General features: G+C 46.6%; 1 protein-coding gene across 1 annotated transcript; it reads left to right on the top strand.

Moving 5' to 3' along the window:
• The first annotated feature begins 17,219 nt into the window (after window positions 1-17,219).
• Window positions 17,220-17,889, top strand: LOC144130098 (uncharacterized). Its single transcript, XM_077664120.1, has one exon. The coding sequence runs from the start codon at window positions 17,332-17,334 to the stop codon at window positions 17,887-17,889; it is 558 nt and encodes a 185-aa protein (XP_077520246.1). The 5' UTR covers window positions 17,220-17,331.
• Window positions 17,890-18,256: the final 367 nt, after the last annotated feature.

Raw genomic sequence — 18,256 nt, 5'->3', positions numbered from 1 at the left:
AAATGGATGCACACTGTGGTAGCCTTACTTTGTTCTGCCATTTGTTTTGTATTAGTGCACTTCCAACGTAGTCGGTTGATTTTGAACGGGCTGTATAAAATGCCGTGTATTCGTTGCAATTTTACTGAATGCTAAATATTCTTGTTATATATTCATGTGGAATTTGCTTTTTTTGAAACGGTGTTAATGTGTAGTCGCATACAGAGGGCAGGCAGTGCCAAGGCGGGAGTGGATCAGGTTGCCGGGCAATATTAGGCAATGCGTCAATTGCATGTAATTCTTGGCTTTTCTTTACAAAGCGGAGGAAGAGTGGTCTGATTGCGGCTTGTTGGTAGATAGTGTTCGAGATGGGCCCTTTGTAGCCACTGGGTAACGAATATTTTTCGGCAATGAACAGATTTTTTAGAATGTATGTTCTTCTGTGGTGGTGGGTCATTGACTTCTACGTAAAGGCTGTTTGTGGGTGACGTTCTGCGTGCACCAGTTGAAAGACGCAAACCAAAATTGTTTATAGTTTATGGGGGTTTAACGTCCCAAAGCGACTCATGCTAAGAGGGACGCCGTAGTGAAGGGCTCCTGAAATTTCGATCACCGGGAGTTCCTTAACGCGCACTGGCATCGCACAGTACACGGACCTCTAGAATTTCTCCTCCATCGAAATTCGGCCGCCGCGGCCGGGATCGAACCCGCGTTTTTCGGGTCAGCAGCCGAATTCCGTAGCCACTGAGCCACCGCGGCGGCCGAACCTACACTGTGTACTGGGTCCAGTCGTTTCAAGTAGTGCGGCCTTGCAGAACCATACACTATGCAAATATAGTCTAAGCTGGAGCATGCAACAGAGCGATAAATTTTCAAAAGCCATGCCCTTTCAGAACATCAGTGTTTTCGTGAGAGGAAAGTATGCTGAGAGATCGTGAAGCATTCCTTTTCAATGCGTTTATGTGAGGCAAGAAAGTGAGTTTTTGTCATAATTTATACCAAGAAATTTGTGTTCGTTTGTTATTGGTAATTCGGCTTTTTTTAGGTGTATTGCGGGATATGTCTGTAAGCTTCGTTTGAGCGAGAACAGCACACCTGCTGTATTCTGTGTGGAGAGCTGGAATCTCTTTTTTGTGTGCCCATGTCTCTAGTTTGTTTATTTTCAATTGTATTTATCTCGCATCTTGCAGAACCTTACGCTCTTCGAAGAAATTGGATGTTTATGAAGGATATTCTCTAATAATTTGCATGTCGTAGAAGTCATGGAATAGGCTGATAGTTTTCAATACACGCCTTGTCTCCACCTTTATGTGAAAGCTTAATTCAAGCAGTTTTCCCATCACATGGTAAAAGAGCTTCTTCCAATGATTGAGTAAATAGAACACGCAAATAGTTTGAACACCACACTGCGTATAGCTTCAGAAAGGCAATGGAAATCCCATCCGATTCAAGAGATTTTTTACATCAACTTTTAACAATAAATGTGAAACACTGTCCTCAGGAACTAAACCTAATGTTGAATGGCGCAAGGGAACGAACACAGGAAGACACAAATACAGAAAGAGCGCCTACTACCAACTGAGTTTATTGCTGAAAACACCACCTTTATACACCTTTACATTACCACCACCAGTGCGTTATCATAGCCAGGACAAGCTAACGAGAAAAAATATATGTACAGAAAAAGATTACAGTTATGCATGAAACCCAGAGAATTCGATTTTCAGATGTGTCAGAGACACACACTCACGGAACAAGGCATGAAAAATTTAGGAACATGATTGCAAGACTAAATGACAGGATCTACACATGACCATCTAAAAAATCCAGTTCCTGCCCGCTGAGTTTGACCGACGAAGTGCTTATGCACGTGGGCCCACCTTTCTGTATGTGAAAATCTTCTATAACTTCCCTTTCAACTCGCTATCTGCCTCTGCCGATAAATTTTTCCTCTTCCAGCACCGGTCCGCAATCTTGGCAATCTCTGCAATGATCAGGAAGGTTTCCCCTTTTGTGGTTTGTGGTTTAGGGGGGTTTAACGTCCCAAAGCGATTCAGGCTATGAGAGACGCCGTAGTGAAGGGCTCCAGAAATTTCGACCACCTGGGGTTCTTTAACGTGCACTGACATCGCACAGTAAACGGGCCTCGGTTTCCCCTTTTATTGTTTTTTTATTGTCCGTTTATGCTCAATCGCTCTCTAATTGAAACAACGGACGGTTTGCCCAATGTAGACCCGCCCGCACTTAAGCGGTATCTCGTAGATGACTTTAGAACTGCAATCCGTATAACGCTGCCTATGCTTGATAGCGCACTTCAGGGGTTGTTTGTCCATCATGGAGCATATTTTTCCAAGCTTACATGGTGCTGAAAACACCACATTCACACCATAGCGACCCTTTATCTTCTTGATGTTGTGCGCTATTTTGTGCAAATACGGAATCACCGCTTCAGGTCTCTTACCTCGCTGCTTGCTTGATAAAGCACCGCTCAAAGAGAGCTTAGTCTTCTGCAGCAAGGCTTCACAAACTGCGGTTATGACAAGGCAGGGATAACCAGCGTTGTTTAATCTCTGAAGTTGCACTGGTGGTGATAATGTACAGGCGTATAAAGGTGGTGTTTTCCGCAATAAACTCAATTGGTAGTAGGCACTCTTTCTGTCTCTGTGTCTTCCTGCGTTCGTTCCCTTGAGGCATTCAACATTATGATGAACCAACTTGCCCAACAGCAAGCACTTCTGAAAATAAAACATCAGGCTAAGGAGAGAAAGACTTCCGTCATGTTGTGAAAAACGTTTTTAAATTATATGTTAAAAGCTGAGAAAGCCCAGCCATTGTCATTTACAGGATGCCAATCCATAATGAAAAGATCGGTAGAACGAGATACCGGTGCAACCAAAATTTTCCAGATTAAGTTTTTGTAAAGGCCGGAATTTGCATATTGTAGTATTTTCTTTATCCTTTAGGGTGCACTGTTGCAATTTTTCTGATGGCTCATGATTTGTTGACTTTAAATTATGAAAACGGGACTTTTTTACTCTTTTCTTTTGCCGCTTCAACTTCAGCTGCAATTGCAGACGTTCTATTGTAATCCAGGAATTTGGTTTAGCTGACTACTTGTTTATAATTCGTAGAAAATACTGAATCTAATCGAAAACAATGCTTTTCAAGAAAGTTATAGGTCATTTGCGTTACAAGTGCTCTTTTATAGCTATCATATTGAAGATCTAAGATGTCGATTATCGATTCATTATCAGCGCGGCTAAAGTTAGCGAAGCACTGAATACCACCATTCCGCTCCCGCCTGTCACGACATAGCATGAAATGTTTTCTTTGATAGTGCCGCGCACCAACAATAAATTGAGAATTGACGCAGAACCTTGTTGAACTCTAGTATGATGTTTGGCGATTTGCAGCAGCTTGATTTGTAACCGACGATTTGTAACTTCTCCCATTGCTTGTGGAGCTTGAACAGCAAACGTGGTCAAGTTCATGCTTTTTAAGTTGAAATCTCTAACTAAAATTAACTTGCCATCTGCTTTCGTGTAGCGATAAAGTTATTCTTTAAGTTCATCCAGAACAGTGACAAAGGAGTTAGGAGGTCTGTGAATGGGTCCAAGGGCATATCGAAGACTGCTAGCGTAAACATTACAAAACACAGGTGCAAGGCCAGAACATCAGGAATTTTTAAAATCAGAAATGAACTTTTTGACAACATAGACATAGCAACTTAGCCAACCCTTCAGTCATGATCTTTCCGATACACGTTGTAATTTTTCTCACAAATTCTGAATAAAGTGTGCTTTCGTCTAGCAATGCCTCTGTGATGAGAGTTATGCTTGGGTCATGTGAAAATAGCATACCTTCGTGATGGGCGACGTTATTTAGAACGCTGTGACAATATTGATGATAGAGAATCCCACCTGTTTTCTTGTTGTGGTCATTTCTTATTGTCAGAAATCTTATAGCGAGTGTTGTACCACGGTAACCCAAGCAAACATTCTACCATCCATCTACTCATAGTTTAACAAAAATAGCTTAGCCTTAGCTCATTGCGATGTTTCTTGCTAAGAACTTTTTCTATATAATGAAAGGCAAAAGGAAGGTCTTCCATAATGGGAATGTTTGTTCCATTGAGCATAGTGCATGCTTTAAAGCGGGAATTTTCCTCGCAGTAGTCTAAGAATTTAGTTATCACTGGGCGACTATTTTCTGTGTTCCTTCCCAGTCTGTGATATCCGTGTATGTCGTTAACAGTTACACCTAATTTTTCTAAGAACACCGCTTCTTTTATCTTCTTGGTAAGAGTTTCAGCAGTCCCAGCGCAATTTTCTTTTGTTCAGAACAAATTCAAGCTATTCGTCCTGCATCTATTTCCAGAAGATCAACATTGTCCTGCAGGTGTGCTCTTTTGTTTTCAACCTCAGCCACTGTCGATTGTAAGTGACGAATTCTCACTTTTAATGCATTAAGGAATGACATTTCGAACTTCTATTGATTTCTCTTCATTTCATTCTTTGATATATGCTTCAATCTTTCCAAGCGTATCCAAAGTGTTGTTTATGGAAGCTTTCATGTCGCTCTGGCCCGAAAGAAGCTTTATTAATATTTCATGCTCAGGAGGACCTGGATCTACTCGATGTGACTCAAGGTCAAAAATTTATTTTTAAAAGTACACATAGCCCGAAAGAAATTCCTCATACCTTATACGTAAAAATTTTTATACATAAATATCGTTTATTGAACAGGCATTGTACTTTCCAACTTAGGTACAGAACTAAAGCATTTTTAATATCAATAAATAGAATGGTGTTTGCATTGGTTTTAACTTACAAAAATGTAGCGAATTTATTTATCACATTACTAACAGAGAAAATTTTGCATGAAATTACAGTGTGTGTGTGTGGGGGGGGGGTGCATTACAAAGAACATTTCGGATGAAGATTTTTATGTGCATCACCATCATCATCATCATAACAAGCCTTACTACGCCCACTGCAGGGCAAAGGCCTCTCCCATGTCTCGCCAATTAACCCGGTCCCTTGCCAGCTGCATCCATCCTTTGCCTGCAAACTTCTTAATCTCATCCGCCCACCTAACTTTCTGCCGCCCCCTGCTACGCTTACATTCTCTCGGAATCCAGTCCGTTAACCTTAAGGACCAGCGGTTATCTTGCCTTCGCATTACATGCCCATCCTAAGCCCATTTCTTCCTCTTGATTTTGACTAGGATGTCATTAACCCGCGTTTGTTCCCTAACCCACTCTGCCCGCTTCCGGTCTTTTAACGTTGCACCTATCATTTTTCTTTCCATGGCTGGCTGCATTGTCGATATGTGCATATGAAGACTGAAAACAAGAGGTAACTTTCCTTTGTAGAAAAATTACAATACACTTCAACGAGTCGCAAAATAAGTGATAGCAATAAGCCAAGACTCAAAGAAGTTAACTGTACGCCACAGGGCCTCGTTACTACAGATATACATATATCACATAGATAAATACCATTGCTAGATAAATTACAGCAATAAAGAGAAAAAGTTGTCATTAACTATAGTGGTGGCAATATCGTGCGGCGTCGAGGACTGCCGCTAACCAGCGCCAGTCCGTGTCTTCCTCTGCTCTTATGTGTGTTGTCCTGTGCGCTTATTATTCCGTCAATCTGCAATGCACCATCTAGCCCGTCAGCAGGTGTTGCTAAAAAACGTAGTGAAGAAACATAATCTGAACGAAGGAAATATTCGTCCTGTTGTACTCCTGCTTGCTTGGGAGAGAAAAACATTGTGAAAACACTTCAACCTTAGTGCTTTCTTGCGCTTTCTAACGAATTCCAGTCTAGGCTTTTCTTAGCCCCTGATGCACTGAACAGTCGTGTGTAATGTTAAAAAAATAAAGCATAAGCCCTAACTTTGCTTTTTTCCCCCGTTTAATGCCAGTTTGGTGCCATGGATCCCACACGGTACGTGCCTACTCAATTACAGACCTGATATATGCTATTTACAAGAGTTGTTTAATTTCATCTGCAAAAAGTTTAGTGTTACGACGCAGAAAGCCTACTGTCCGATATGCTTGGGCTGTGATGTATTCAATATGACGATGCCTTGACAAACAAGGGGCAAAACCACGTCTAGATATTTACACTTGCACACCGGAACTAGCTTGGTGGTTTTTAATGAAGTATTTATTTTCGTACCGCTTTTTTTAAATACGTTTGAACTGTTTTTTTGCAAAGTGATGTGCACACACCAAGCACTGCAACTGTAAACATTGTTATTCAAATCAAATCAAAGTTGTGCTGTAAGTCAGCACAATTGTCTTAATTATCAGCAACCCGAAAAACGACGCAATCATCTGCGAAGAAGCGTACAGGCAAGGAGAGTCCAGTACATATAACGTTCATATTACCACCTGATGGTTTCAAGTGGCGCCTGAAAGACAATGAACGCAGAGCCTCGCGCGCGCGCTCTCTTGACCTGTGCCACGCTGTAAAAGCAGCTGGCGACATTGCGTCTTTCTTCCCTGTGTTCGTGACAGTTTAGGTGGAGCCGCTGGTTATTCGGTCTCTCGATGTCGGACACCCCTCCGCGCACCAACGACACCGAGTTTGTGCTTGTGGACACGCCAGTGCATCGCGTAAACCGGAGAAACCTGAGCGTTCCTCCCGAGCACGGATCCTTAGAGTCCATCGTCCATCTCGACAGCGAACCTCCGGCCAACCGCGCACAGCACAACTCCAGCATTGCAAGGTACGCCGATTTACACACTTCAGAATCCCCGAGTGCCGAAGTCGTTCCTTGGCACTCCGCACGAAGGCGTCGAGGACTGGCTCACTCAGTTCGAACGAGTCGCGTCCTATAATCAATGGGACTACCACTTAAAGCTACGGAGCGTCATCTTTTGCCTCTAAAACCGGGCTTTCACCTGGTATGAGAACCGAGAAGGCATACTGACATCTTGGCCTGAATTCCGCCGTCGTATCCTCGAGGCGTATGCCAGCCCGGACCGGGGCGAACGAGCAGAGCGCGCTCTCTAGTTCTTAATACAGATGTCGAACGAGTCGGTCACCATGTAAGTCGAGGACATGACCAAACTAGTTCGACGTGCTGATCCAGCCATGACTGAAGATACAAAGCTGCGCCACCTGATGCGTGGGGTTAAGGAACAACTTTTTGCTGGCCTTGTGCGTGGCCTACCCACTACTGTTGCCGTGCTCTTAACGGAGGCGGCCACGATGGAAAAGGTTCGGCACCAACGCTCGGCTGTCTATGAAAGGCCAGACCTCGCCGCAACAGCTACCGAGCCTCTTCCAGCTGTCGCAGACAACACGGACTTCTTGCAAGATCTTATTCGCACAATTGTACGCGAAGAACTTCAGAACCCTCTCGCACATGTCATCCGCGAAGAGGTTCAGCAAGTCGTGCGGCCATCTATACGTGATGCTGAAGCGCAAAGTTTCTCTGCCCCTGACTACCCTCGTCCGACTTACGCCGACGTCCTCCGACTCCCAGCTGCAGTTCGAGCTCCGTTGTCTGCTTTACCCAGGCACCGCCAATGCAGTACATGCCCGTCCAGCAGCCAGCGCAGTACGTTCCCCTCCAGCAACAAACGTCGTATGCCCCAGTGCACCGCCAACGCAGTGCGTACGGCCACCGCGAACACCCCTACAAAGAACGGACATCTGGCGGACCCCTGACAACCGGCGCCTTTGCTACCAATCTAATGATTCTGGTCACATTTTTCGGTGAGGTCCGTATCCAGAACTCGGACTAGAGGGTTTTTCCGCCCATGCACCTAGACCGGTGCTCGGTCAGCGACCCCGTACGATTGAAGATTACAACGCACAATAGCGACTTCCCATGACTCGCCGGCAGTCCAGGTCGCCATCCCAACGTCGAGCTTCCCCTTCAACAACCGGTGACTTCCCACGAGAACCGCTTGGAGCCCCCGCCGGAAAAATTGAGCAGAGCGACCTCCAGGGGCGGGGCTTCAGATCGATGCGATGAAGTACCCCCAATGAGAGGACACAGGGATTTCGGAGCAACAACGACAGCTTCTGATTCACGAGACCGCCTATTGCTTGCCATCCCTGTACAGCGTCTCGATGGTCATGACGTCACCGCCCTGGGAGACACCGGAGCAGAATTGTCGATTTTAAGTGGCAGACTAGCTGCGCCTCTTAAGAAGGTGGTGACGTCATAGACTAGTACACAAATACTCATGGCTGGTGGGCATGCAATTACCCCTATCGGACAGTAAACGGCTAGAATCAAAATTCGTGCGTCTACGTTTGTTGTCAGTTGCGTCGTTCTCCAGGAATGTTCTCGTGATTTGATTCTCAGTGTGGATTTCCAGTGAGGATGTGTGCAATCATCCATCTCCGGAAGCTCAAGGCCACGTTCTCAACGAATAATGCAGTTACCAGCCTGACTGACGGCCCACGTACATACGTCCTGCGAATTTCACCCGAGTGCGTTTCGATGCCCCCTGCTCCAGCGTTTTTGTCAGTGTTGTGTGTGACGGGCTACTTCACGGGCCGGTAGTGGCGCGTCTGCGCGGCTCGAAGTTTAATTATTCTCCGAAACAGTTACGCTGAGCTTCTTCTCACGAGCATCACCAGCGAAATTCGCAATTTCTATCGCTCTACTGTCATCGCGTTCGCTGAACAGTTCAACGACGTCTCCGAATGCTCCGCGTCCGAATTTATTGCTGCGCCGGCTGTTTCCCTATATCGCATCGATGTTAGCTCTGACCTTTCGGCCTGTCAACAACGTGACCTGCGTGGGTTACTTCTGGAGTAGGCCCAGTGCTTCGCCTCATCATCGAAAGTCCGGCAAACATGTCACCAAGCATCGCATCTTAACGTCTGACGATGCTCGGCCTGTTTGAGAGCTGCCGTACGTACCGCATTTCAGCCAAAGAACGTGAGGCAATCCGCACACAGGTCCAAAAAATACTTAATGGTGATGTTATTCAGCCGTCTAAGAGTCCATGGTCGTCGCCGGTGGTGCTGGTTAAGAAGGACGGCACGCTACGGTTTTGCGTTGATTACAAGAAACTAAATGACCACAAAAAAAAAGATGTATATTCACTACCCCGTATTGACGACTCACTCGACCGGCTTCGCAACGCCAGGTTCTTTTCCTCTATCGATTTAAGTAGCGGTTGCTGGCAGATCAAGGTCGACGAGTGAGACCGGGAGAAAACTGCCTTCTTCACGCCCGATGGCTTATATGAATTTAAGGTACGTGTAGCCTTTCGGTCTGTGTTCAGCGCCTGCAACGTTTTAGCGAATGATGGACATCGTACTTGTCCGCCTGAAATGGCAAACCTGTTTGGTTTATTTGGACGACGTCACCGTGTTTTCAGAAACATTTGGCCAGCATCTTGATCGGCTGCGAACAGTATTGGATGCTCACCGTTCTGTGGATTTGACACTTACGGGAGCGAAATGCCACTTCGGTTATCAGCAGCTGAAATTTCTCGGCCACATTGCTGGCGCTGACGGTGTTCGACCCGATCCTGACAAGACCGCCGCTGTAGCCAGCTTCCCCATTCTTACCAAGAAGCAAGCAGCCCGACGTTTTTTGGGCCTTTGCGCCTGCTATCACCGTTTCATTGCGGATTCTTCTAAGCTTGCCTCAACCCTGACGCATCTGACTCGTGATGACGTCCTGTTCGTCTGGTCTACCGAGCAGCAAGAGGAATTCACCGAGCTGCGCCAACGTCTGCACAACCCCTCTATTGATAAAGACGCCGCCACCGAAATTCACACCGTTGCCAGCAACGTCTGGCTCGGTGCTGTTCTCGTCCAAAACCAGCAAGGCGAGGGAAAAGTGATCGCTTATGCAAGCCGTACCCTTTCTCGGGCTGAAGAGAAGTACGAAACTTCCTAAAAGGAGCGCCTCGCGCTCGTTTCGGCAACGATGAAATTTTAGCCCTACCTCTACGGCCGCGCATTTAAAGTTGTCACGGACGATCATTCGTTTTGTTGGCTGGCTAGTCTCCGCGACCAATTGGGACGTCTTGCACGGTGGAGCCTCCGTATGCAGGAATTTGATTACTTCATTGTTTATAAAACTGGCCAGAAGCACGAAGACGCTGACACACTGTCGCGTGCACCTGTGGAGTCTGCACGGACGACGACAGCCATTTTCTTGGCATCATCAGTACCTCTGATTTAAAGGCCGGGCAACGTGCCGATGCAGACCTCAAACCTGTAATCGAGCGTCTGGACGGCCTCGATTCTACCGTGCTTCGCCTTTTCGCTAAGAACCTCTCCTCCTCCTGTACGCGGGACGGCATACTCTACAAGAAAAGCTCCGGCAACAGCGACAGAGCCTATCTTCTGGTTGTCCCTGCCGATCTCCGCGACCAAATTCTTCTGGCTTGACACGATGAGCCCATTTCTGGTCACCTGAGTTCTGCACGCACTCTACACAGAGTGCGCCAGGCATACTACTGGCCCAAACTTGTTGCCGCCTTCCATCGATGCCACGAGTGCCAGCGACGGAAGACACCCCCTTCAAGCAAAGCGGGTTTCCTTTAGCCAATCCCACCACCGTTAGTACCTTTGGACCAAATCGGTATGGGCTTTCTCGGCCCTTTTCCTCTATCGTCAGCTGCAATAAGTGGATTATTGTGGCCACTGACTATCTGACCCGTTACGCCGAAACCATGGTGGTGCCGCGTGCAACGTCCCCAGAGTTGGCGCAATTCTTTCTGAACCAGATTGTTCAACGGCACGGTGCTCCTTCATGCATGATCATTGATCGTGGCAAGGCATCTACAGCGCGGCTTCTAGAAGTTTTCCAGATAAGCCACACACGTCACCGCAAGACTGCATCCTGCCATCCCCAGTCTAATGGCCTTACCCTGAACCTAAACAAAACAATAGCGGACATGCTCGCCATGTACGGCATAAAACGTGGGACGAGGTTCGCCTTATATCATATTCGCATACAATACGGTCGCCCAGAAAACGACTCAATTCACTCCTTTTCGCCTAGTATATGGACGCGATGTGCAGACCATGCTCGACGCTATGCTGCCCTTTGCGGCTGACGACGAGGTGCTTACACCTGATGCAGAAGATGTTGCCAGCTACGCTGAGGAAGCTCGCCAACTCTCCAGTACCCACATTACTCAACAGCAAGCCACAGATGCACGCCGGTACAACGCCTGGCTCCGCTACGTCGCGTTCCAGCCTGGTGACCAAGTCTGGGTGTGGACACCGGTCCGCCGTCCAGGCTTATCCGAAAAACTTATGAACCGATACTTTGGTCCCTACCGAGGGTTGCGCCGCATATCAGATGTTGCCTACGATGTTCCAAATGGTACTGCGCGTAGTTCCAGTCGTCAGCTCCCATGTGACTTTATGCATGTACTTCGCATGAAGCCCTACTTCACCCGATGAAGAGATTACTTCACATCTGGAAATTACTTTCTGTGGACATGTGTGTTTTTACTGTTTTTGAGAGGGGGAATAATGCCACCTGATGGCTTTAGGTGGCGCCTGAAAGATGATGAAGATAGAGACTCTCGCGCGTTCTCATGACCTGTGCCACGCAGTAAAAGCAGCTGGCGACTCTGCATCTTACATTTTAAGCCCCTGTATTCGTGACACTATAAATTAGAAACAACAGTGGACCAAGGACGGACCCCTCCGGCACTCCTAATGTGGCTGCAGCCTGGTGGCAGTTTCTATTGCTAATGTCTACACGCGGACAACTTAGGCTTTCTTTGATCCAGGAAATCACTAGGAGGTTAATGTTACCGGAGAGCTTTTCTTTGTGTAAGTGTGTGGCACAATACCGGACGCCTTTTTAAATCTAACAATATGCCGCCACCGTCTAGTAGACGAAGCAACTAGCGTTATCTGTTTGCAAGCGCAATCTATTGTCCATGCGATGCATTACCACGTGATTAGGCGACTTTTTCATACCTAACGGCGAGCGAGCGCGTACCGCCTTGAGGTGGGATATTTTTGACAAGTTTTGGCCGAAAAAGTATTTCGACTCTTTCGAGGGTCATTTTGCTTTTCCTCAAGGCGGTATGTGCCCGGTCGCCATGAGGTACGAAATTGTGAGCTGCCGACTGCTGACATCACGACCGCCATATTAAGCCTAACCATAAATAAATACTAACCTAATTAGGCGATATTGGTTTCTAACATGTTTTACTCATCGAGTCCGTTATGAATATGCCTTTGATTAGATCATGACGTCATCGGGTAAATATAAGCAATTAAATTTAAGCTTAACCTTCACTAAATATTAACTTCATTATTGGTTAATATTGGTGTTTAATGTGTTTTACTCATCTAGAAGATTGCAAATATCAAATTAGTTATAGGTTGACCTCATAAATCACTGAGTTATAAGCGATTAAACAGTCACGTTACAAGTTAATTATGACGTCACAGAATCAGTGACCTCACCAACCAATCACCAACTCGATATATACGTCACCAATCAATCACCAATTGGATTGCTATATCGATTTACTATGGGGGCCGATGTCGTGAATGCCGCGGACTTGAAAAATTTCACGCCGGAGGGAGGTGGTAGCAGACCCCAAGAAATCGAAAACGTGATGAATAAGAGCCAACGCTCTTTAAAAAAGTGGCAACAACATAGCATCCCATATCCATTGTGTTAGCTAAATCATGTATTAATTAAGTGACTTGGGTTATAGCAGTAAAGCCACTGCGCAATCCATGCTGACCGCGACCTAGCAATGCATAGGCATCTATATGTTTCATAATGCTAGTCAGCAGGACATGCTCAAATACTTTACAAACACAACTTCTCAAATAAGTAGGCAGGTAATTGCAAGCAATACCATGAGGACGTCAATTCTGTACAGGTAAAAAGTTGACCACTTTCCAGCCATCAGGCACAATGCTTTGTTCTAAAGATTTTGTAAAAGTAACGCATAGATATCGAGAGACAGGAGAAGCACATAAAAACAGTAAAACAGCAGGTAAATCCTCAGGTCTGGCAGGTTTTGAGTTATTGAGGTGTTTTAATACCAGTTCAATTCCAGCTAGACTCAATTACAATACGTCTATATCGTCCGGATTCTCAGTACACATTCTGCCGACGTTCAAGGATGCAACCTAGTGCAAAAACGAACGCAAAATGAGGGTGATTCTTATGCTTTAGCCACATTGTCACGAAAGGCTGTGTCGTCATGATCCAGAGATGGCATTGAACTCTTATCTTTTCGACACTCCTCCTGATAAGCACTGTGCGCGCAGCCGTCCCACTGATACGCCCTGAGATATGCGCTATGCAAACTATTTACGTCGTGCACAACTTGCGCACGTCAGCTATCTAAGCCCTAGGAATCGTACACTTTCTTGATGAATTGCTGACGACATAGTCAACAGGTATCTTAAGTGACACGGTCCATATCTGGGGAATGTACGATACGCGTCGTGCCGAATGCAGTCCCATACGCGGTGTCTACACCCCGGCGGATTCCTGTAACCATGAAAGAAAGGGTCAAGGAAGACCTGGGCAGGCTAGAGCGAGAAGGAATGATAAAAAAGGTTAAAGAGCCGACAGAATGGTGCACGCCCAATGTTCCCGTAATGAAGCCGTCTGGAGCAGTAAGAATCTGCTTTGACTTAACGCAACTGAACCACTTTGTAAGGCGGGAGCGCCATCAGCTGCCAACGGTGGAGGAAGTCATGGGAAGCTTTCCGGAAGCTAAGGTCTTCTCTGAACAGGACGCGAATTCTGGATTCTGCCAAATACTGCTTTCGAAAGACTGTTAAAAGTTGACCACTTTCATTACGCCGTGTAGACGGCACTGCAACTGAAGGTTACCGTTCGGGATCACATCCGCACCAGAAATTTTCAAAAAAAAGTTATCTCAAGTCTTCGAAGGCCTAGTCGGTGCGCTGAACTATATGGACGACATTTTGATGTACGGCAAGAACAAAATGGAACACGACAGCCGCCTTCGTGAAGTGAATAACCGGCTGCAACCGACGGGCATGACCCTGAACAAAGAAAAATGTTGTTTCTCTGTCAAGCAGGTAACCTTTCTTGGTACGAACTTCGACGGCAGCTGTGTGCGCCCAGATCCTGAAAAGGTTAGGGCCATAAAGGAGTTGCCCTGACTTGCAAACGTCGCTGAAGTTCGTTCTTTGCTAGGCATGATGAAACACTTCGCAAGGTTCCTTCCTGACGCTGCGTCTATGTCGGCGCCTCTACGCTGCCTCCTCAGCAAAGACAGCGATTGGTCATGGGAAACCCAACAAGAGGACGCCTTTGAGAAGATTAAGACTACTCTCAACTCGAACAGGTGCCTTGCAAGTTACAACCACCGGTACCCGACAATCGTGTCGGCGGACGCGTCTTCGCAAGGACTTGGTGCAGTTCTATTCCAAGATCAGCCCTCAGGCGAAAGACGTCCTGTAGCATATGCCTCTAGAGCGCTCACTACAACTGAGCAGAGGTATTTGCAGATCGAGAAGGAAGCGTCGGCTTAGACTTGGGCAGCGGAGCGCTTCGAAGAATTCCTGAGAGATTACACGTTTATGTTTGAGACAGATGAAAATCCCCTTCTTCCGTTGCTAGGTCGTGATCCCCTTGACTCTCGTCCACATAGAATAGACCCTTTAGAAAATTTAGCGCCATCTGGTATGTGGCGGGCGAACTGCGGTGCCTCCGCCATTGCTTGGGCATACGCCTGCTGGACTGCGCTCGGGCCGCATTGAAAGGTACGGCGCCCAGCGCAGCCACAAGAAGCGCAATTTTCTTGTTTCTGTATCCTAGACATCTTCCTTAACATTGGCTCTCTGTTCCAAGCTACAGTCGCGATGCCGGCATGCTGCTGTGTGCCCTTCTGCAGCCAGCTCGGCGTAAGAGACGCGCACGGAAACAAGGTGTGTATCCAGAGCACGGAGCGCATGAAACAGCTGCATGCTTGCTCCTTCTCGTCCGTGACCTGTTCGTTTTCACGTTAAAATAAATGGTATAAGTATTGCAAGAGCAGCGAAAAGTTCCTTTTACCGTGTAGTCTTTCCGCTGTATAGTGAGCCCAAATATAAAGGCGCTACCTTCGGTGCACTCGAGCAGATGCATTGTTTCCGATGCTGGCGACTATTTCGGCCCGACAGAAAATCAAAACGTTGCTCGTGCGCACCCCTTTTGCATTTGCTAGCATCCGCGTCTCAACCATTCATAGTGAGTTCTGTGTGCACGAAAAAAAGCACGACGATGCGGCGCGACGAGGAGCGCTGTCGTTCTCTCCGTTGCAAACATGCAGCAAACGACGCCGACATAAGCGAAGTGCCGCAGCAGCAGCGGTGTTTTCGTTGGGTCAGTGCCTGCGCACTCCGGCTTAGCAAACACTCCCGTAATTTGTCGCCTTGATCTGAAGTGAGCAAACCGCGAGTGATTTTGCACCGACGGCTATGCGCACCGCCTCTGCTGATCGAGCGCCCATACCCGGATCGACGCGCATTTCGCACTGCAGTGCGCCTGCTCGTAGTCGAGTCCGCTCCAAGAGTGGTTAGCCCTCCTTTAACGACAGTACATTGATTTACTAAGTTAAGGTAAGTTTTGCAGCTCTGCCTCACAATCACGGCAAAAGGAATATTTTCTCTACGGCAACGGCGCTGACCCAGGCCGGTCCGCTTGCTGAGGTAACGACAGATCATGGGGAGGAGCACACAAACTGGAAGCCTAAAACAAAGCTAAGCGGCATACATTTCCGGGCTACGGGCCACATTTTTTGTGAATTCATAACCTAAAGCGACCCAGGCAAAATAGCGCGACAGCGCCGTTCATCGCTAGCGCCTTCGCTCGAAATTTTGTGTGCATAGAGCTCAGCCTTTAGCAGCCTTATTAGTGTGTTCAAAGTCGTCCCACTATATTAGCAGTAACTAACGGTACACGGGTGCGCTTAGACACTTAGCTCTGCTACCGCGCGACGGATAAACTTTTCCTGTGCATACGCATCCCCGGAGCTCTCTGCCAGACTAAAGCACATTCGCAGACAAAATATTATCGGGCATACTCTGTGGCTTCAACTCCTGCCTCGCATTTATTAATGAACATACGAAGGTTTTCTTCATCTATGAGCAAGTGCACGTGACACTAGCAGAAGAGTGAGACACTATATTAGTATTGCTAGATGGTGCTTAGATGAGCTTGATCGCACAAGCATGGTCCACATTATTATATCTTCAACTGTATGTACTGAAGAGGTGAAGAAAATGTTCATTTTTCATTTCTTCACCTTTATGAATACACAAGAAGACATCTGATACCATTTTTCAAAGTGCATGTTTATTGATGCTTTTACACCTGCACCTTGACCAATTACTAAGTGGGCTGTACTTTTGCAGGTCTCTTTTCTAGGGTTCTCCACAAATCTTGGTTTGAAAAAAAAATGAGTTGCCGCAATAAGGAGAGACGAGGGCAAGGAGTTCCGCTTAAACAAGCACACAAAGGTGTGCTCAAAGCACTTCGCCGATGGTGACTTTTATGCAAACTATGCTACCGGCACAAGGCGCCTCAAGGATGATGCAGTGCCAAGCATATTTAGTTTCGCACACAAGCAAAGTAAAGTGAAAAGGTAGCCACCGAAAGACCGTTGCGTGCAGAATGTTGCTGTGAATGGAGAAGTAACAACAGCCAGTGGAATGCGAGCCGACGACATTTGTGATGAACTTTCTGGAACGCCTCATGTACCAACAGCATGTCTGGATGCTGAAATGAACTTCAGCTCCTTGAAATCACAGCCGCCTCAATGTACACGGGACTGAACCGGAGAAAAAGAAGCACAAGATCTGAGGCAATCACAACAGTGAAGAATGAGCTGAAAGTTATCGAAGAACAACTCCGACAGGCTCATGTCGAACTTCAAAGAGCTAAACACGAAGCAAAAGAAAAGAAAGAAGAAATAAAATCAGTAAAAGAAGTGCTGTTTCGTACCAGCAGAGAACTGGAACTCACCAAAGCAACAGCAGAGAAGCTTGAAAAGAAAGTTGGAAGAGAGTTTTCTATTTACCGATTAAAGCACAGTAATGATGGCATGAGATTTTATACCGGTCTGCCATTGTATGGAATGTTTAAAACAATTTTAGTTTTCTGTAATCAAGGGAAACGGGAAGAAAACATCAGACTCAAATCTTCATCACAAGCACGCCCATCGCAGGCAGGTAGGCCAAGAAGCCTGACAGTGGAAAAATAGTTTTTTCCTTTTTCTTGTAAGAATGCGCCTTGAACTTTTTGAAAAGGACCTTGCTTACAGGTTCTGTGTGTCAACTGCCACAGTATCAAGAATATGTACTACCTGGGCCAGTTGCTTTCTATAAACTAACACAGATACCTCTGTGGATGTCAAAGGAACATCTTCAAAAGGAAATGCCACTTTCCTTCCAAGGGAAGTATTCTGCAACTCGAGTCATACTGTATGCAACAGAAATTAAATGTCAGGCAGCCAGCTCACTTGCACTGCAGTCGGCAACATTCTCATCGTGCAAATCAGCGAACACCTTCAAAGGACTGATTGGCATCTCGCCCGTTGGTACAGTGACCTTTGTCTCCGATTTGTTTTTAGGATCTATTTCTGACAAAGAATGTGTGAGCAAGAGTGGTTTCTTGGCCCTTCCTTTCAATGATGGTGATGTTGTCATGGCTGACAAAGATTTCAGGATTGAAGAAATGCTCGAGACAATCAACGTGGCTTTGAACAACCCGCCTTTCCTCAGAAGAGGTCAGTTCAGTGAAGAGGAGATAAAAAAAACGGAAGAAATAGCATCCCTGCGGATACATGTTGGGCGACGCACGCAGCGCATCAAAAGTTCTCATATCTTTGATAGGCTGGTACTGTTTTCTCTGGGCCCCATCATAAATGAAATGTGGATTGTATGTGCTATACTAACTAACTTCTAGTCTCGGCTGGTGCAACTATCTGATGAGTGAATGTTTGAGAAATCTGCTCCTGTCATAATAAAAGGCGCCAAGCTCGCCTGTATCGAGAACTGCTACGCAGTTTGCTCGCTCGGCCTACGCTCCAACACCAGTGGCGGCAGTACCTCCGGATTGCTGACACGACCACCGAATGGCTATGGCATCTGCTGCTTCCCCGGCTTCTGCAAATGGAGAACAATAGGCGGCCCCAGCCGGAGAGCACCGTCCATGTTCTTGGTGATGTTGAACTTCCTGACAACGTCCGCTGTGTACTCGGGTGCGGACCCAAGTTCGCCGTAGAACCACGGAAGAACATCCCTGAGCTGCTTTCCATGGTCCGAGCGGTTTC

This window comes from Amblyomma americanum, chromosome 4 (assembly GCF_052857255.1).
Source record: "Amblyomma americanum isolate KBUSLIRL-KWMA chromosome 4, ASM5285725v1, whole genome shotgun sequence".
NCBI classification, from domain to species: Eukaryota; Metazoa; Arthropoda; class Arachnida; order Ixodida; family Ixodidae; genus Amblyomma; species Amblyomma americanum.
Note: the sequence above shows the minus strand (reverse complement) of the source record. Positions and strands in the feature narration are given on the sequence as shown.

Coding starts and splice junctions, on each gene's coding strand:
- LOC144130098 (XM_077664120.1), top strand. CDS start 17,332: ATGTCAAAGGAACATCTTCAAAAGGAAATGCCACTTTCCTTCCAAGGG.